At 40.5% G+C, this 16,893-nt stretch overlaps 1 protein-coding gene across 3 annotated transcripts; it reads right to left on the bottom strand.

The window, feature by feature from the left end:
- Window positions 1-371: 371 nt before the first annotated feature.
- Window positions 372-12,817, bottom strand: nap1l4a (nucleosome assembly protein 1-like 4a). Of its 3 annotated transcripts, XM_079684172.1 has the most exons (15): window positions 12,704-12,817; window positions 11,737-11,774; window positions 11,351-11,423; window positions 10,592-10,736; window positions 7,370-7,456; window positions 6,894-7,028; window positions 6,720-6,791; window positions 6,475-6,614; window positions 6,116-6,261; window positions 3,609-3,628; window positions 3,365-3,484; window positions 3,182-3,217; window positions 2,971-3,021; window positions 2,375-2,410; window positions 372-1,980 (listed from the first exon to the last, which is right to left on the bottom strand). In XM_079684172.1, the coding sequence occupies exons 2-14, from the start codon at window positions 11,750-11,752 to the stop codon at window positions 2,405-2,407; spliced, it is 1,047 nt and encodes a 348-aa protein (XP_079540298.1). In that variant the 5' UTR covers window positions 11,753-11,774; window positions 12,704-12,817; the 3' UTR covers window positions 372-1,980; window positions 2,375-2,404. The 3 variants fall into 3 exon arrangements, with proteins under 3 accessions (XP_079540298.1, XP_079540296.1, XP_079540297.1); XM_079684170.1 differs by lacking the exon at window positions 2,375-2,410; XM_079684171.1 differs by lacking the exons at window positions 2,375-2,410; window positions 12,704-12,817 and adding an exon at window positions 11,919-11,941.
- Between the last annotated feature and the right edge of the window lie 4,076 nt (window positions 12,818-16,893).

The raw sequence follows: 16,893 nt of genomic DNA, 5'->3' as shown, positions 1-16,893 counted from the left end.
CCTCCTCCTGGGCCTGGCTCCAGAACGGGACCCCGGGCTTCCTCCGGGCCGGGTATCCTCACTTCGCGTGTCGTCTTTCATGAGGTCTTGTGAACCAATCTTAGTCTGGCCCCTTGCCTGAGACCAATTTGCCATGGGAGACCCTACCAGGAACACAAGGTTCCAGACAACACAGCCCCCAGGTTCATCAGGGCACACAAACCTCTCCACCACGGTAAGGTGCTGGTTCTTCAGAGAGGAAGTATGAGAAAAATAAAGCACTTTCTGAATATTAAAAGATGTAAAAATGTCACAGTAGAGGCACAAAATACAAAAATGAACCTGACAATTAGCATAACAGGGTCCCTTTAAAGGACAAAGGACTCAACACATTTCCATGTTGCACAACTTTAATAGAATATTTTTAATTAACTGTACAAATTGAAAAGAAATATTTCGCAAGTAACATATTGTGATTAAGAACCAGTTAAGGCCATTGCTAGCACACGGCCCAATGTGGTTAATTTGAAGATGAAAACCGTGGCTCTGAAAGATCTTCCCAAGAAGACCGACAATCGTTCTTTTTAAAAAGAGTTTTTTTTCCGCTGCACTGCCTTCGCTTAGCTGACACCGGGCGAAAGTGTCCATCCAAACTGCCGAAATGCGTGCATTATATAAAATACATTGGCAATCTCTTCCATTTGTTTTCCATTTATATATTCTTTAACAACTTTAAAATTAGATTACACTGTTAATGACAATTGGCAAACAGTTGAATAAAAAAGGACGGTGGGTTTTGTCTTTCTTTTGGCTTCTTGGCAACAGAATATTCATTTGATCCAAACATCCTGCACCCCGTCACATCACTGACTTTAAACTTTTGTTGAGAACAATATGCATACGAGACTGATGCAACCCAAAAAAGGTTGTGGATCAGTCCCTTTGTCTGATTAAGTGAGATATCCTGCAGTGAAATGCAGAGCCAGACGGGAGCATTTCTCTATGCAGAGACATTCCAACTTTTCAAAAGCTTGTATTTTTTTAATTGTTTTTATCATCCTTGTTGACGTGGGTTCATGAACAACCAAGGGCAAACAGAGAAGAGCTATATATATATGTATTACAGTTTTGAGGTATAACCACATGCCTGTCACATGATGTTAGTTAGTGTTACGTGTCCAATCAAGTGCTCAGTTTAAATGCTTGTTAAGCCCAATAGAGCTGGGCAGAAGTGAGAGCAGTATTAATGGAGGACACAATTCTTAAAAGTTTTAAACTAATTTCAATAATAAAAAACATGACTTGGCAGTTTCCACGTTTTGTTAACCTGCTGAGCCCAAATAAGATTTGAGCCAATGAGAATAAGCCTTTAACTGCAGCAGAGTTCCTGAAATGCGACCCCTCAGCTGCATTACACCAGAATAAATAGTCCAATGAAATGACAATGAACATTTTCAAAAGTAAATTCAAAATGATACATTGTATGCATCTTGAAATACCATAACAAAAGAAAAACACTTCAGCAACCCCAGTGAAAGATTAAGTCAGACTTGTTCAACACTTTCCTGTAACTAGCATAAAAAACCCTGAGTAACTGATTTATTTCCATGAAAACTAAAGTTGGGATCCATTTCTTTCCTATGCTTTTTTCAATATGATGATGTTCTGAGGTTGTTGGCAGTAACAACCTACTCCACCTTACCAAAGAAGAAGACTGCCCCTGTGTGATGACATGGTAGTTTATTAGAGTCAAATCACTTCCCGCTGTGAGTTTTGAATGAAGCCAAATAAAAGTGTTAGATGGGCGCAAGACGAAAGAAAATAAGTCATGCACATAGTAAAAAAAACGCAGTTTGGTTTGTGTTCTATTGCGTTCATGAGTTCATAAAATGGCGTAGGAGGACTCGTTGATTGGCTAAGAACTGATTTGACGAAGAGAAGGTCTCCACCAGGTCACCACGGTTACTGCTGTTTGCATTCGGCAGGCTGGGGCTGTTCTTTCTGTTGGGAATAGACAGAGAGAAACCAGATTAGAAAAAAAAGAAGAGTGAGATAATGAGGCCACTGGGAATCAACTAGCAACCATAGATGAGGCTAACAGGAAAGCAGGTGTGAGAATGAAGGCACCTGGTTGTGTACAACAAAGGGTGCAATGTTAGAAACCTGGGATGGGACTACAGAGGGAAAACAAAAAGATAGATAAAGAGCAAAGACAGGACAGGGAGAAAAAAAGCGGTGTCTACCCAAGGTGTAAGTTGAGGGTCCTAAACACCTCGGACTATTGGAAGAATCATGAGTGTAGTAAAGGAGAGCGGCAGCCAGAATAATATACCAGAGCCAAAGGACTAGAAAGTGTAAGAAAGTGTTTGGGACGCCATCCTTATTTCTCCCTTACCTAGAAATTGCATGGGGTGAGAATGATTGATTATGCCTGTAATGGGGGGGGGGGGGGATCCAGGGAAGGGAGAGACAACAATATGCACAAGTTTAATCAACCGTCGCATTCAAAAAGGAGACAGTGAGTACAGTGAGACATTGGATTTCTGTAGCAATATGAATAACTCATGTGCAGCAGGTATCACGGGACAAACACATTCTGCACAACAGGCACTAAAACAAACGTTTACATAAACAAGGCAGCGTTGTTGGTCACTCCTGTTCAAACCACTAATGGAGGCATGTTATGCACTTGCTCACCATCAGACTGGAATATCTAAAAATGGAGAATGGTCCTTTCAGTCCAACCAAACTACTAAATGAATGTCTCTTTCACTGACCGTCACTACATATGAGTTAGTATCCCATAGCCTGTTAGAGTATGAGCAGGAGGAGACGTATGCAGCATGTGTTGCCTGTGAACTGGTGGTTAAAACTGGGAATATATAAAATAACCTTTAGGGAAAATTCTATTCAAAAAGGTTAGTCTTGATAAACATCGTAAGTAGAGGCACTATAAATCAAATCAGAAAAAAGTTAAGAATGTATACTCACATTGGTGTCTCCCTCATCATCGTCGTCATCATCACCCTCGTCATCTTGCTCCTGAGAATCAAAGAAACGAGAATAAGAATGTATTCCAAAAATGACCTTCCTTAATAAATATAAACAATGAGTGCTTTTATGATATAGTTGTGTGAACAGTGACGCCCAGCTGACGTATAAAAGATCTAATTCAAATGGTAGGGAAAATAGTATTACCAACCTCTTCATCTCCCTCCTCCATCTCCTCCTCTTCAAACTGCATTCAAAAAAGAATCAGGGTGAAATAACACATCGTAAACCAGCTTTGACAAATTTAGCTTATATGTTTTCTTTCAGTCTGTAAATGTCCCATTTTGTTTTTCTGCATCCAAGTACAACAGCGTGTTGGATCAAAAACACTCACGCTCTCATCATCTTCCAGGGCCTCTCCGGTGAAATACAGCACTGCTCTGGGAACTATTCTCTCACGGAAGAAATGACCAATCTCAAAGTCTGTGGCTAGGGTGAACTCAGAGTCTTCGTCCTATAAAACATGAGCACAAAGAGACCATTCAACACAGCTACAAATCCCATAGATTCATGTAATGGAAGACACGATGACATGGGTGCTGGTTTTATGAAGAGAAAAAAAGCTACATTTTACTCACCATTTCTCCTTCTGGTGAAGCTGTAAAGAAAAGGAAAACGTAAGCAATAAGCACTACAAAATCCTGCTTTATAATGACCAGGGCTCGACATTAACGACTGCCCGATGGCCATCTAGTATTTAGCTCGGGCAATGAAGCCTCACCTACTGGTTGCCCGATTGGGCAATGAAGCCTCACCTGCTGGTTGCCCGATCGGGCAATGAAGCCTCACCTGCTGGTTGCCCGATCGGGCAATGAAGCCTCACCTGCTGGTTGCCCGATCGGGCAATGAAGCCTCACCATCTATTATGCCAGTATCATGCAGCTCGCAGATCCAGTAATGAGTGACCCGACAGTAAAACTAAACATATCTATAACTAGTTACGGTAGTTTGAGAGGTAATTAAAATAGCTACGTGTGATATTCTAACCTGAAGTGTGTGTTTTGTTCCGCTCAACGCTGCATGTGATAATGCTGAGCTGCGTGTCGACTCGTCAGCAGCAGCTGATCCCTCTCTCTTCCGTCAGATTAGACTTCACTCGCGTTTATGTCCATATCGATCAGATCCAGCTAATAATATGACTACCTGTTTATTAAAAGACACCTAAACAATAAGCGTCGCTATGCAACTGGGTGAGGCTACAAAGTATAGCGCAGCATTATGCATTTGTTTACATGCCCAGCGCAATTGAAGCGGTATTGTGCTAAAGGGAAATTATTTTGACCGGACATTTTGACCGAAGAGATTTAGATTTGCCGGCTAAGGGCAATCTCTATTGGGCTCAGGGCCATCTGTAAATTAGCTTTGATGGCCCACAGGGCCATCTCCCAAAATCCTTAATGTCATGCACTGATGACAAGAGAAGGATAATTTCTAAGATAAAGAACTTAAAATGTGATATTTTTGACTGCACGTTCGTTACAAAAACGTCACAGGCGGCTGTAAAATGAGTTTTATAATTCCTTTAGCTTTGGATGAGCTGTAATTGACCAACATCTAAAAGCCCATTTAAGGCCACAGCCATGCCTATCATTAATGGCATCACAAAGTGAGGTCACATCCACAGAAAGTGGCGGGCTGTATAGAAGCAGCTGTGCTCCAGCACCCATACACTGGCTAGAGGTGACATCACCCCATCCTTCCTCTGCTCTCAACAATACTGAATTAGAGGAAACTGTCGTGTAACATCAAGGTTATGACCTCCTTAGTCATTATTCAGTGTGAGCATTAGAAATTGTTCTCCAACACGGTCTTCTACTGTATGATCAGCATACATTCAAACCGTTGGAAGGCTCATTATGGGCTGCATCTAAAAAGTCAAATAACCCGTGTTCACACACACCACACTGTTTATGCATGTTGACATGATCAGTGAGTGATGGCTTCCTCACTAATGGACGTCCCAACCCCAGAACCACACACCTGAACACATTTAAGAGGAGCTATTTATACCAACCAGTCATATACCGAGGCTGTGCCTGAACCAGTAGAACAAACTATTGCTCAGCCAATCAGTGATCAGGTCAACTTTCCAAAGACAGAATAAGTTGAGGCATGTCTGACATGTAAGGTAACTACACAGGAAATACAATCCAATAATGAAATAAAAGGCGTTTTGATATTTGAGAGAAGAACTCATGAATCATTTCAAGATGTTTCACTTACGGGATTGTCTCACTGTATTTTACACTGCAAAACAAAAAAAGCCTAACCTTTTTAGACGAACATCCCGTGCCTTTGATATAGGTTATCAGACCATCAAGGTCACTTAATGTCTTAAAGATTTGACTTTATACTTTAACTAAACTGCCAGAATGATTGTATAATGTAACGAGCCAAGTCTTTTTTGTTGCAGAAGCTTGCCATTTTGTTGAATGTTTCATCTTCTTCCTTTGATTTATTCCTAATAAAATAAGCATGTGCATTAGCTGACTTTACACTTACATCTTTCATTTCAACACACACCCATCTGTCATTAAAGTAAAATGTTTTAAGTGGGTTATAGTTATTTTTAATAGATGTATCACAACTCTGCCTCACATTTTGAGTTGGTCATTTATGTGCGAGTCATTAACGGATAACTGTTAAGCGTCCCAAAGCTTCCAAACCCCACTAAAGATGTTTAATAACGGTAAAAGCAAAGATGTAAACGTTTTTAGGTAGAGTAAACCGTTTCGTGTACACAGCCCAACATCAGTGAGCGACAGACAATTTGACTGTTCCACCCGCTCACAGTTTAAGAGTCTGCCGCCACCTGCTGTTCATTCAGCTTAATGCAGTGACCAATAGTCAAATCACATGCATGTTGCCATAACGACATGCATGTTGCCATAACGTCTGCAGATTCAAACTGAAACATGTTGACTGTCAAGTGTGTTTTTGTACAAAGCAAACAGAAGAATGCCTGAATTTAAAAAACACTGCTGGGAAAGACAGATGTTGAAAAGAATAGTAGTTTCTCTAAAGGAATTGCAAGAGAAAGCAGTATATTTTGTATACCCGTGTTTCCGAGTGCGTTCTCTCTCACCTTTGATAGGGTTAAAGAAGTTGAAGAAAGAGTCGTTGGGGACCTGTTTGGTAACGGTGCGAACCGTGCCGCGGCCTTTATGCTTCTGCTTCTTCTTAATAGTTTTCACAGTCACATCCTTCCCCTTGTGCCAGTCTATCTGACAGCTACAGAGAGGAGATGTAAAAAAGTGAGAGGCAGTCTAAAGCAAGGATGCAAAAAAAGGTCAGTGAAAGTGCCAAGTTGAGGCTGATATGTGGGATGTTAAGTAAAAAAGATGAATATAGAAAGAGTGAACAGAGAGGCTTCACAAACCACATAATCTATTTGATCTTAAACCTCAACATCATGTGTCATAACCACAGTATGTGTGCTCTCACCCTTCACAGTCAATGATCTCGGGCCCCTCGAATGAGAACGGCTCTGTTGCGTCAGGCTCCGACTTCATCTTGTAGACTTTAGTGAGCATGGCATTGTTGAAGTAGCCATTGGGCTCAAAGTGGAACTCTAATGTGAAACTCTGGGAGAAAGATCAAGATGGATTATGTCACCTAGTATTTTAACTGTATTTAGTTTATTACTTAGGAATGATAGTATTTCTTTATTAAAACATGAAGATACTGACCATTGGCTGTCCTGGCTCAGAAAACTTGACTTGAATATCTTTCAAGTGCTTTAGGATGGCCTCATCATGTTCCTAGTGGTAGACAAACAGTCAGTTTAAAGCCAAATGACATTGTTCAGGAACTGGTTGTTATGCGTTTCAGGCATTAGTGAGCAACAAATCCTTGAAATGTACCTGCAGCATGTCACTGAGCATGTCCACACTCTTGAATATGGTGAGCCAGAACTCAGGGATGCCTTTTGGGTCTTCCTCTGGCTTGGCTTCCTCTTTCTTTGCATCCTCAATAGAAGCTTTTTCTTTTACCTGCTCCTACAGGAAGTGAAATGGAACTGTTAATGGAAATCTACATTTAGTTTAATAAGCTTTGGTGAAGTGCCCTTGAGACCAAGGTCTTTTAAAACCCACAGCTCGACTTGTGTGCAAAAAAATCAGATCAAATCAAGATTACAGCAACATAAACTCTCACAGTTTGCATGTCCTGTTTGTTGGTGATTCTTTTCCAGAATTTTTTCCAGGATGTTAGTTTATTTATGAGATTAACGCAGTCTGTCACTATAAGGAAATAATATTGTCCTTTGCTGTGAAAAACCAACATTTACTTTGCAAAGTGATAAGGCTTTTAAGAAAAACAAAATGTAGTCTTTGCTTACCGCTAGCTCCTCCTCCTCTTCTCTGTCACTGTGCCACTCGCACTCTGCATCTGTGGGCTCCACTGTTCCTGTGACAACATCTCGTCTCTGGGACACACAAACAATAAGACAAAGATAATCACTTTAATTTCTGCTCGATACACAAAACTATGAAGAACACAGTACCTTAAAAAGGATAAAATACCACATTTGATTTACATTTAAGTATTTTAATATTTGCAGTATTTTTAGGTTGCGTCCATGTTTGCAGTAAGCACTTTGCAGGAATAGTGGCCATTTTAATAACATAATTAAAAGGCAGGTATTGTATCAAAGACATAGTTTTGGTAGTGTGACAACACTAATCACAGAGGAATCTGGGAATATGAGTGTGAAAAATCTGTATACAAACAAGCATTCATTCCATAAAGCTAAATTATTTTAAAGGTCACATGTCATGGCCATTTCCACTGATCATAATTCCATTGTTGAGGTATACTAAAATAGAAAAATACGGTGCAATTTTCCAAACTCACATTGGTTTCGCATACAGCATCTCTGTAAAGTATGTGTATTCAGTAGTATTCATTTTCTCCACTAAACGGCTCGCTGCAGCCCTCCCCCCCCTCCGTGATTTCCTTGTTTAGCTATACACAGCCAAACTCAACCTGAACACACACAAAGTCACAGCCGAAATAAAAACAATAAGTGTGGCTTGATATTGAGTAAGAAAAAGGTTTATAGGTTGATAAACGCTGTGAGAATGGGTCTGCAGAGAGAATTTCGCGCGATCCCAACTGTCTGTTATCAGCCTGCAGCAGGGAGCAGAAATTGGCAGGGCTGCCTGCACTGAGTGTGTGTGGATTGGTCAATTTGGACCAATCAGCGGGGACGTAACGTAACGGCTCCACGGATTGGCCCATTTAGTTCCGGGTACGAGCTTTCGTAAGCACGTACCCGGAAGAATCAAATGGATGATGACGCCATGATGACGTTTCACCAACGAGGCGTTTTGGGGAGGTATTTTCCGTTTTAGAGTTTTACTCGCTACAGGGTGTACTTTGAGAGTTTTGACTGCATACCGTTTACATGCAGAAAAACCTTCATAACACACAAGGGGACGGGTGATAACCGGAAAAGCATGACGTGTGACCTTTAAGCTAGTCCAGTGTAATCAACACCATCTTAGAAAGACACTAACACATGTGGACACACACAACACTAACAATGCAGAGAAAGACACACATACAGTCGGGCAAAAAAGTATTTAGTCAGCCACCAATTGTGCAAGTTCTCCCACTTAAAAAGATGAGAGGCCTGTAATTTTCATCCTAGTTATACCTCAACTATGAGAGACAAAATGAGAAGAAAAAAAATATCCAGAAAATCACATTGTTTGATTTTTAAAGAATTTATTTGCAAATTATGGTGGAAAATAAGTATTTGGTCACCTACAAACTAACAAGATTTCCTGCTCTCACAGACCTGTAACTTCTTTAAGAGCCTCCTCTGTCCTCCACTTGTTAACTGTATTAATGGCACCCGTTTGAAGTCGTTATCAGTATAAAAGACACCTCTCCACAACCTCAAACAGTCACACTCCAAACTCCACTATGGCCAAGACCAAAGAGCTGTCAAAGGACACCAGAAACAAAATTGTAGACCTGCACCAGGCTGGGAAGACTGAATCTGCAATAGGTAAGCAGCTTGGTGTGAAGAAATCAACTGTGGGAGCAATTATTAGAAAATGGAAGACATACAAGACCACTGATAATCTCCCTCGATCTGGGGCTCCACGCAAGATCTCACCCCGTGGGGTCAAAATGATCACAAGAACGGTGAGCAAAAATCCCAGAACCACACGGGGGGACCTAGTCAATGACCTGCAGAGAGCTGGGACCAAAGTAACAAAGGCTGCCATCAGTAACACACTACGCCGTCAGGGACTCAAATCCTGCAGGGCCAGACGTGTCCCCCTGCTTAAGCCAGTACATGTCCAGGCCCGTCTGAAGTTTGCTAGAGAGCATTTAGATGATCCAGAAGAGGATTGGGAGAATGTCATATGGTCAGATGAAACCAAAATAGAACTTTTTGGTAAAAACTCAACTAGACGTTTTTGGAGGAGAAAGAGTGCTGAGTTGCATCCAAAGAACACCATACCTACTGTGAAACATGGGGGTGGAAACATCATGCTTTGGGGCTGTTTTTCTGCAAAGGGACCAGGACGACTGATCCGTGTAAAGGAAAGAATGAATGGGGCCATGTATCGTGAGATTTTGAGTGACAACCTCCTTCCATCAGCAAGGGCATTGAATATGAAACGTGGCTGGGTCTTTCAGCATGACAATGATCCCAAACACACCGCCCGGGCAACGAAGGAGTGGCTTCGTAAGAAGCATTTCAAGGTCCTGGAGTGGCCTAGCCAGTCTCCAGATCTCAACCCCATAGAAAATCTTTGGAGGGAGTTGAAAGTCTGTGTATCCCAGCAACAGCCCCAAAACATCACTGCTCTAGAGGAGATCTGCATGGAGGAATGGGCCAAAATACCAGCAAGTGTGTGAAAACCTTGTGAAGACTTACAGAAAACGTTTGACCTCTATTATTGCCAACAAAGGGTATATAACAAAGTATTGAGATGAACTTTTGTTATTGACCAAATACTTATTTTCCACCATAATTTGCAAATAAATTATTTAAAAATCAGACAATGTGATTTTCTGGATTTTTTTCTTTCTCATTTTGTCTCTCATAGTTTAGGTATAACTAGGATGAAAATTACAGGCCTCTCATCTTTTTAAGTGGGAGAACTTGCACAATTGGTGGCTGACTAAATACTTTTTTGCCCCACTGTACATACACAGAGTACACACATTGCAGACAGCTGCAGCCGGACTAGAGCTGTCAGTCTCAGTGCGACTATGGCTGGGTTCTTGTCACTAGCTCTGGAAATAGCCTTGACTGACAAAAGAACAGTTGACTACTCGTTGTGGCAGTTTTTGATTTAGCACCAAGGATGCATCCTGGCTGATCTCAGATCGGACCAGAAAGACACTTTACCACCCATTAGTGCGCGTAACAACAAAAGTTGAATCCTTTTCAAAATAAGAGACCTCATCTGTTGCATTTCTTACCTAGCGCTTTTTGTGTTTGTAACACAAAACACTTGCAAACATCTGCTGTTACAGTCAAAAGAGGTAAATTAAAGAAAATGATCCGTTATATAAAAACAATTATTTATTGTACCTTTTCAAACATTGGCTGATAGAGGGCAGCATACTTCCTCTCTAGCTCATGGACTTCCTCGTAGAATTTAGCCTCTATGTGAGCACACTGCACTTGTAGCCTTTTCAAGGCATGCACTCGCCTCTTCACTACTTTGGGAAGCATGCTATGAGAGAAGAAAAACATGAGAATAGATTAATATAAGTTAAAAGTAGAAAGAAAGATATTAAGATTTATGTTTAAGAGGTGAAACCGTTAACCCAAAGTTTTGTCCATGAAATGCATGACTGAATAGTTTAATGTGTTCAACCTCAACTAGATAACTGTAGATGTGATATTGCATACATCTGATTTGAGTACTTCCAAAAGGTTCACAAAGAAACCACCAGACGATATCAGTTACACTCCTGAATGTTTACAATAACAAACGGTTCACAAGTAGCTCACAAAATTACACCCTTGTGTAATACAATAGCATGTTTAAAGTCATGAGGAAGTTACTCTATCTGCTATATTTTGGGGCTAAAACATATATATTTATATTTTTGTGCAATAATGGCAAGTGGCAATTAACATCAATATTCAACTGCCAATAAAAACTGACCAAACACATTTTCAATTATCAGTTATGTGTGCAGTGGCAAAAAATAAATAATATCAACATAAATGTTTTTGCTAAAAATGGCCATGTCTGGAAACTGATCAGAACATTGGCATGTGGTAACCAGGGAGATATATTCATTTTAACTTAGTAACTAAGTATAACACAACTGCACTTGCCTTTCCATGAAGTGGAAGCTGACAGGTCTGTCCATCTGTCCACCAGGAATTTGCATCCCTTGTTCCCCTTTACCTGCCAAAGCAAAACAGACATTTTAGCAGGTCAATTACATACATTTCTCCTTAAATAAGTGTGACATATATCACATACTTTGTCAATCTTGCCGTTTTGTGTTTTTGTTAATACCATCACAGTTGTCGTTTGAACATGATCATTTTTAAGTTTCACTAGATATTTAATTTGTTTTTACATATACATACACAAACACGCATATATATATTAATGATACATTCTGAATAAAAACAGTTTACCCAACTTTTCTCACACTCACTATCTAAGGTGAAGTTAAGTTAGGTTAGGTTAGGTTAAATATGTCAGTCTTTACCTTTATTGGCTTCCATTTCCAAGTGGCAGCTCCTCCCTCTAATAAAAACAGAACAGTTGTATCAGACATGTACTCGTTATGAGTCAGAGACCGTGATTGAGCAACTACCGACATGGGCATCAGAGTAAGTTATAAAAAAAATAACCGTATAACTCGTTTTGATTTAAAAACCTTAACATTACCAAGAAACCATCGGTTTGGAACACCCTGCTGATTTCACCAGAAGTACAACCTAAATCTGCGTCAGCTTGAAGTCCTGGCCGCAGACAGACAGCTGAGCTAACTTCGACTCATCAACAGTAACACTGGTGTTGAGCAAGCGCAGGCCGATGACGCATTGCCATGCTAATAGAACATTGGCTAGGCTATAACTAAAGTTAGCATCTCACTACTTACTATCATATACAATAACTATCGCTGCCTTTGACAGTCACATAGGACAACTGATACAAGTATATCAATATCACCTACACTCTTACATCGGCTTATCAACGAGCACATGGAAATAAATACCCAGTATGGGCGGTGCCAAATATCTGACAGCAGCTAACCTAGCTTGCATGAAACTACGAATCAACGTGCTATGAACAATGCTTTAGCTATCAGCAAGTACGAAGGTTGACCATTTACAATATCCCTCTACCGCCCATTCGAACAACACAATAACGATCATGTATGCTAGTGAGTTGTTGAAGCAACGACGGGTTGCCTTTCCATTATGTAGATAAAACGGTCCGTTAACGGTGAAGCTACTAGCATTATGCTACCCGCATTGACAAGCTAATGCTAAGCTACCTTTAGCTCCCGGGTTAATAAAAGCAACAGAGTCGGCGCAAAGTGTCTTGGAAATAGTTCACCAGTGGCCTGTCACATCAGTCAGTAAAATCGTAACGGATAAGTACCCTAAAACGGTAGCAAATGGTCGTAGTAATTCAACTGTGCCTACTAGCTGTTATGTCTCTCTTACCTATAGCTGAGCGGAATTCAAGCTGGTCGCCTCGCTCAAGCGTCTTCGCTTCAACCCCCACGAGCAACACACACGCGCTCCAGGATCGCGGATTCTCATTGGACAGCTGGTGAGCGCATGGTGCTGCCTTCAAGTGCTGCGTTTCCAAAATCTCATTCCTGAAAACACCAACCGTATTACTCAATCACCTGTTCTGTTCCCTCTCAAATACAACATATTAATAAAAGATAAAGAATCAATGGTTACACAAATCCAGGGTTGGGAGGGTTACTTTAAAATGTATTCCCTTACAATATCTAGTTAGGCTGATTTTTGTAATGAGTAACTTCATCTGAGTTTCGAAAATGTGTCATCTAGGCCTTAACGATTTTATTCATAGGAAAATCTGCCTTTCACAGCATATTTAGTGCGAATGCTGTGCTATCTCTTCTTCTTATTATTATTTCAACCAATATTTTGCCGTCCGACAACTTCAGCCTACTTTCAGCTACAGAAACCATTGAAATATAAAAAATATTCAGCCTTTTCAGCCAGTGGCGGCGCCAGAGATTTTCTCTAGGGGGTGCTGTGGGGTAGCTTGATGTTTCATAGAGGGTGCTCAAACTTTAAGGGTTTCCCATTAATGCACCAGCGCTACAGTTGAATTTTCTACTGCAACTCATACTTGTCAACCCTCCCGATTTTCGCGGGAGACTCCCGATTTCATTGCCCTCTCCCGATTTCCTCCCGGGGTCATATTTCTCCCGCATTTCTCCCGATTTCTCACAAAATCAGATTTACACACAACTGTTTCCACTCGGACTTTAATACAGCTGAACCATTGTTTGGTTTCCATGGTAACACGTCTCTTTAGTAGCGCGCGCAACTGAAAGTCTGACAGGGTGAGGCAGATAGTCACAGAAAACAGAACAAAAATTGACAACTACTCTACTCTCTGCTCACTCGTTTCCTGCCCACACATATGCTCCATCAAGGATGGTGCTACAGGCCGCAAGGCATTGCACTTAGAACTACAATATAAGCATGTTAATGTTAATCTAACAGCTCCGGCGATCCACTAGCACCCCCCCATCTTGCATTTTGAAATGCTCCCGAAGATTTTTTTTTAAATATTGAAGTTAAAAGCATCAATCTGGTGCACTTTGAGAGCAAAATGAAGAGATCTATGGATACATCTCTCAACATACATATGAAACAGAACTGTAAACAGATTTACTATTTCTTTATAGATATTTTACAAATCACTCCCCTTTTAAAACAAAACGTTTGAGACCCACTGAGATCTAAACACTGAGAGTCCTTTACTTCACCTGAGCTGAGGTTGTCTGAGACTCTCAGTCTGACAGGACAGGAGAGAGTCCTCCCTCCACTTTGTTGTTGAAAAAGCTCCTTATATCCGTTAGCTTGGCTAGCTAGCACCAGATGCAAATTATGAAATTATGTAAATTGTAAATAAGCCATCTGTATGTCAAATATGTCTTGTATGTCTTAAATGATATGATGAATTGGAAATGGGGGACCCTGATGTAAACAAGACGAAAGTCTTTCTCTGGTCTGCATCCCCTTAACAATTGTATGTTTTGAGCTGTACTGTACTGTACCCAATATACAAGCTGTTAATAAACTTTTCAATCAATCAATCAATCAATGCTTACCACAACAATCTCCGGTAGAGACCCACCGGTGCTCGCGCACGCACACAAAATGGCTCGTGCCACACACACACAGAGCAGAGCTTGAATGAAACACAGAGAGCCAGAAGTAAGCTACTTGTACTCACGAGGCCTATTATGTGCAGAATCCCTCTCGCTTTCAGGTGGTTTTGATTGAGTGTCCACACGTGGACGTTTAAGGACTAAAAAACGATCCATTTGTCACTTTGCTGTTAGCAAATAATTTGGCGCTCCAGCTAACAGTAAGTCACTAAAGTGTCACAAAGTAATTTAGCCTATGGGTAGGTCAAAAATCTAATGGGTGCTGGCCATTGGCCTAATCACCTGTGTTGGCTTTATGTTTTTGGTCAAACATTTGTTTGTTTCACATTTGCATTGATGTAATCAATAATATTTCAAATTTAATTTAATTAAAAAAAAATAAAAAAAATCGAAATAAAAACCAAAACATATATTTATTGGGGGTGCTTTGGCAATCCTGGGGGGTGCTTCAGCACCCCCTAGCTCCCCCCTGGCGCCGCCCCTGTTTTCAGCACAAGATAGCAAACGTTCTACTTTTTCAAAATATTTTATACTTTTTATAATATTCAGCTTTTGAAACTCTTTTTTTAACATGTAACTCAATGGGAGGAACCTTCAAATCCTCTTTTTACATAAACCTTGTGCCAAATGCTTCTCCTTCCACATACTTTCAGCTATAGAGACTTTATTACAACATTAAAATGATCACAAGACTTCCAGCTTTAAAACTTGTTCTTCAGATTTTTCATATCTTTTATACTTTTTGAGATATGTAACTTAGTTTGGAGCTTGGTAAAGAGGCTTTCTTCAGATTTCAACATTAGTGTGTATTGCGCAGCTCGTTAGGTCTAGAGTCCTTTGATCTCAAACAGAGTGGAGGAGTGCTTGAAATTCGCCCAAAGAAATGTTTTAAACCTGCCATAATTCCCAAACCCTACACTCCTAGGACATCATTTTTCATGAAAAACTTAGGAAAACGTCGCCTACATTAAAAAAAAGAAAGAAATTGAAGCAAAACAATTAAACAAAATGCCTCTTGAGGGCATGAAGTGACAAAAACGTTCAACGTGTCTCCATTAAGGCCCATTGTAAATGCAGCGTCATCTTTCATCACAGCACCAGCTGCACACCTTTTGTAAAACTGCCAAAAAGGCCACATTATTAACCCGAAAGTACATCAGAAGCAGACTCAGCCGCTCGTCAGGGTCCTGAGACGCTCCACGCGTTGACATTTCACCAATATCTGCTACGGTTCTTCTACAAAAAGAGGTTTATCTCTCATTCAGATCAATGGAAAGGCTCTCCTCTCACTGATTACTGCACATCACCATGGAAACCTTTGATCTCTGGGCTCAAGCATAGGTGTTTCATAACGTCTTTAGCTCAAACACAAACACCTGTTTGATGATGTCATAACTCCAACTGACATGCTCAGAACGCCACCAAACATCACATGATGGTTAACACTGTGGCCCTGAACAGCTTTACGTAAAATCTGATGTTACATAATGTGGTGTTACCATGGCAATGCATCCCTCGCCATAAAACACGATGTCGCTGTAACTCCAATTGGCACGGTCCGATCGTCCCCCAATCTTCACTTGTATATCACTGGTCCATGGCTCTACGCCAAATCTGACATCTCACCATATGCCGTTTCCATGGAAACATTTCCCTCGCCAAAAAACACAATGTTGTTGTAACGCCTATGAAAAGGGTCAAAACAGCACCATACTTCAGATAATGGTTAATGGTCCAGCCCTCAACATGTATATGTGCCAATAGTGAGTTTTCCTCAAAAGCTGTTGCCATGGCAACGCATCCCTCGCCATAAAACACGATATTGCTATAACTCCTATGAAAATGGTCAAAAAGTGTTCAAACTTCACATGTGTTCAAACAGTCCAGCCGTAAAGACATCTACACGACAGTTTTGACATTTCTTAAAATGCCGTTGCCATGGCAACACAATGCTCACCATTAAACACGTTTTTCTCAAAACTTCAGTGCAAATGCTCCAAACGGCCGAAAACTTCACAGGTTTGGTAAGGATGCAGCCATCAACAGCGTATTATGGGGTTTCATCAAATGTCGTTGCCATGGCGATAGATCACTCGCCATCAAGTTAGTTCAAAAGTTTGCAGTTAAAATATTCTGATGCTTTTCAAAGTCTTTTTACTTTCTTCTCTTACCACACATTCATTCACTGCTACGTACATCTGATATTTAACTCCTTCAGCCTACTTTCAGTCACAGAAACCATTCAGCTATTTCAGGCTATACATGTTGTTGTTTATACCTTTTAAAACATTTTCTTTTCAATATTAAGCCCCTTCACTATTTTTCCTACTCTTCAAGTTTAACATTTAAATTTCAAGTTTTCAACAAATCATTGCAATGCATTTGAGCTGTAACAATTTTGATTCAAATCATTTCACTTTTCTGCATTTCTCCGCTAAGTTCAGCAACACACTTACTTGGTTTTTGTAGCTAAAA

The sequence above is a fragment of the Notothenia rossii genome (genome assembly GCF_949606895.1).
Source record: "Notothenia rossii genome assembly, chromosome: 5".
Taxonomy (NCBI): Eukaryota; Metazoa; Chordata; class Actinopteri; order Perciformes; family Nototheniidae; genus Notothenia; species Notothenia rossii.
This window is presented reverse-complemented; position numbering and strand designations above follow the sequence as displayed.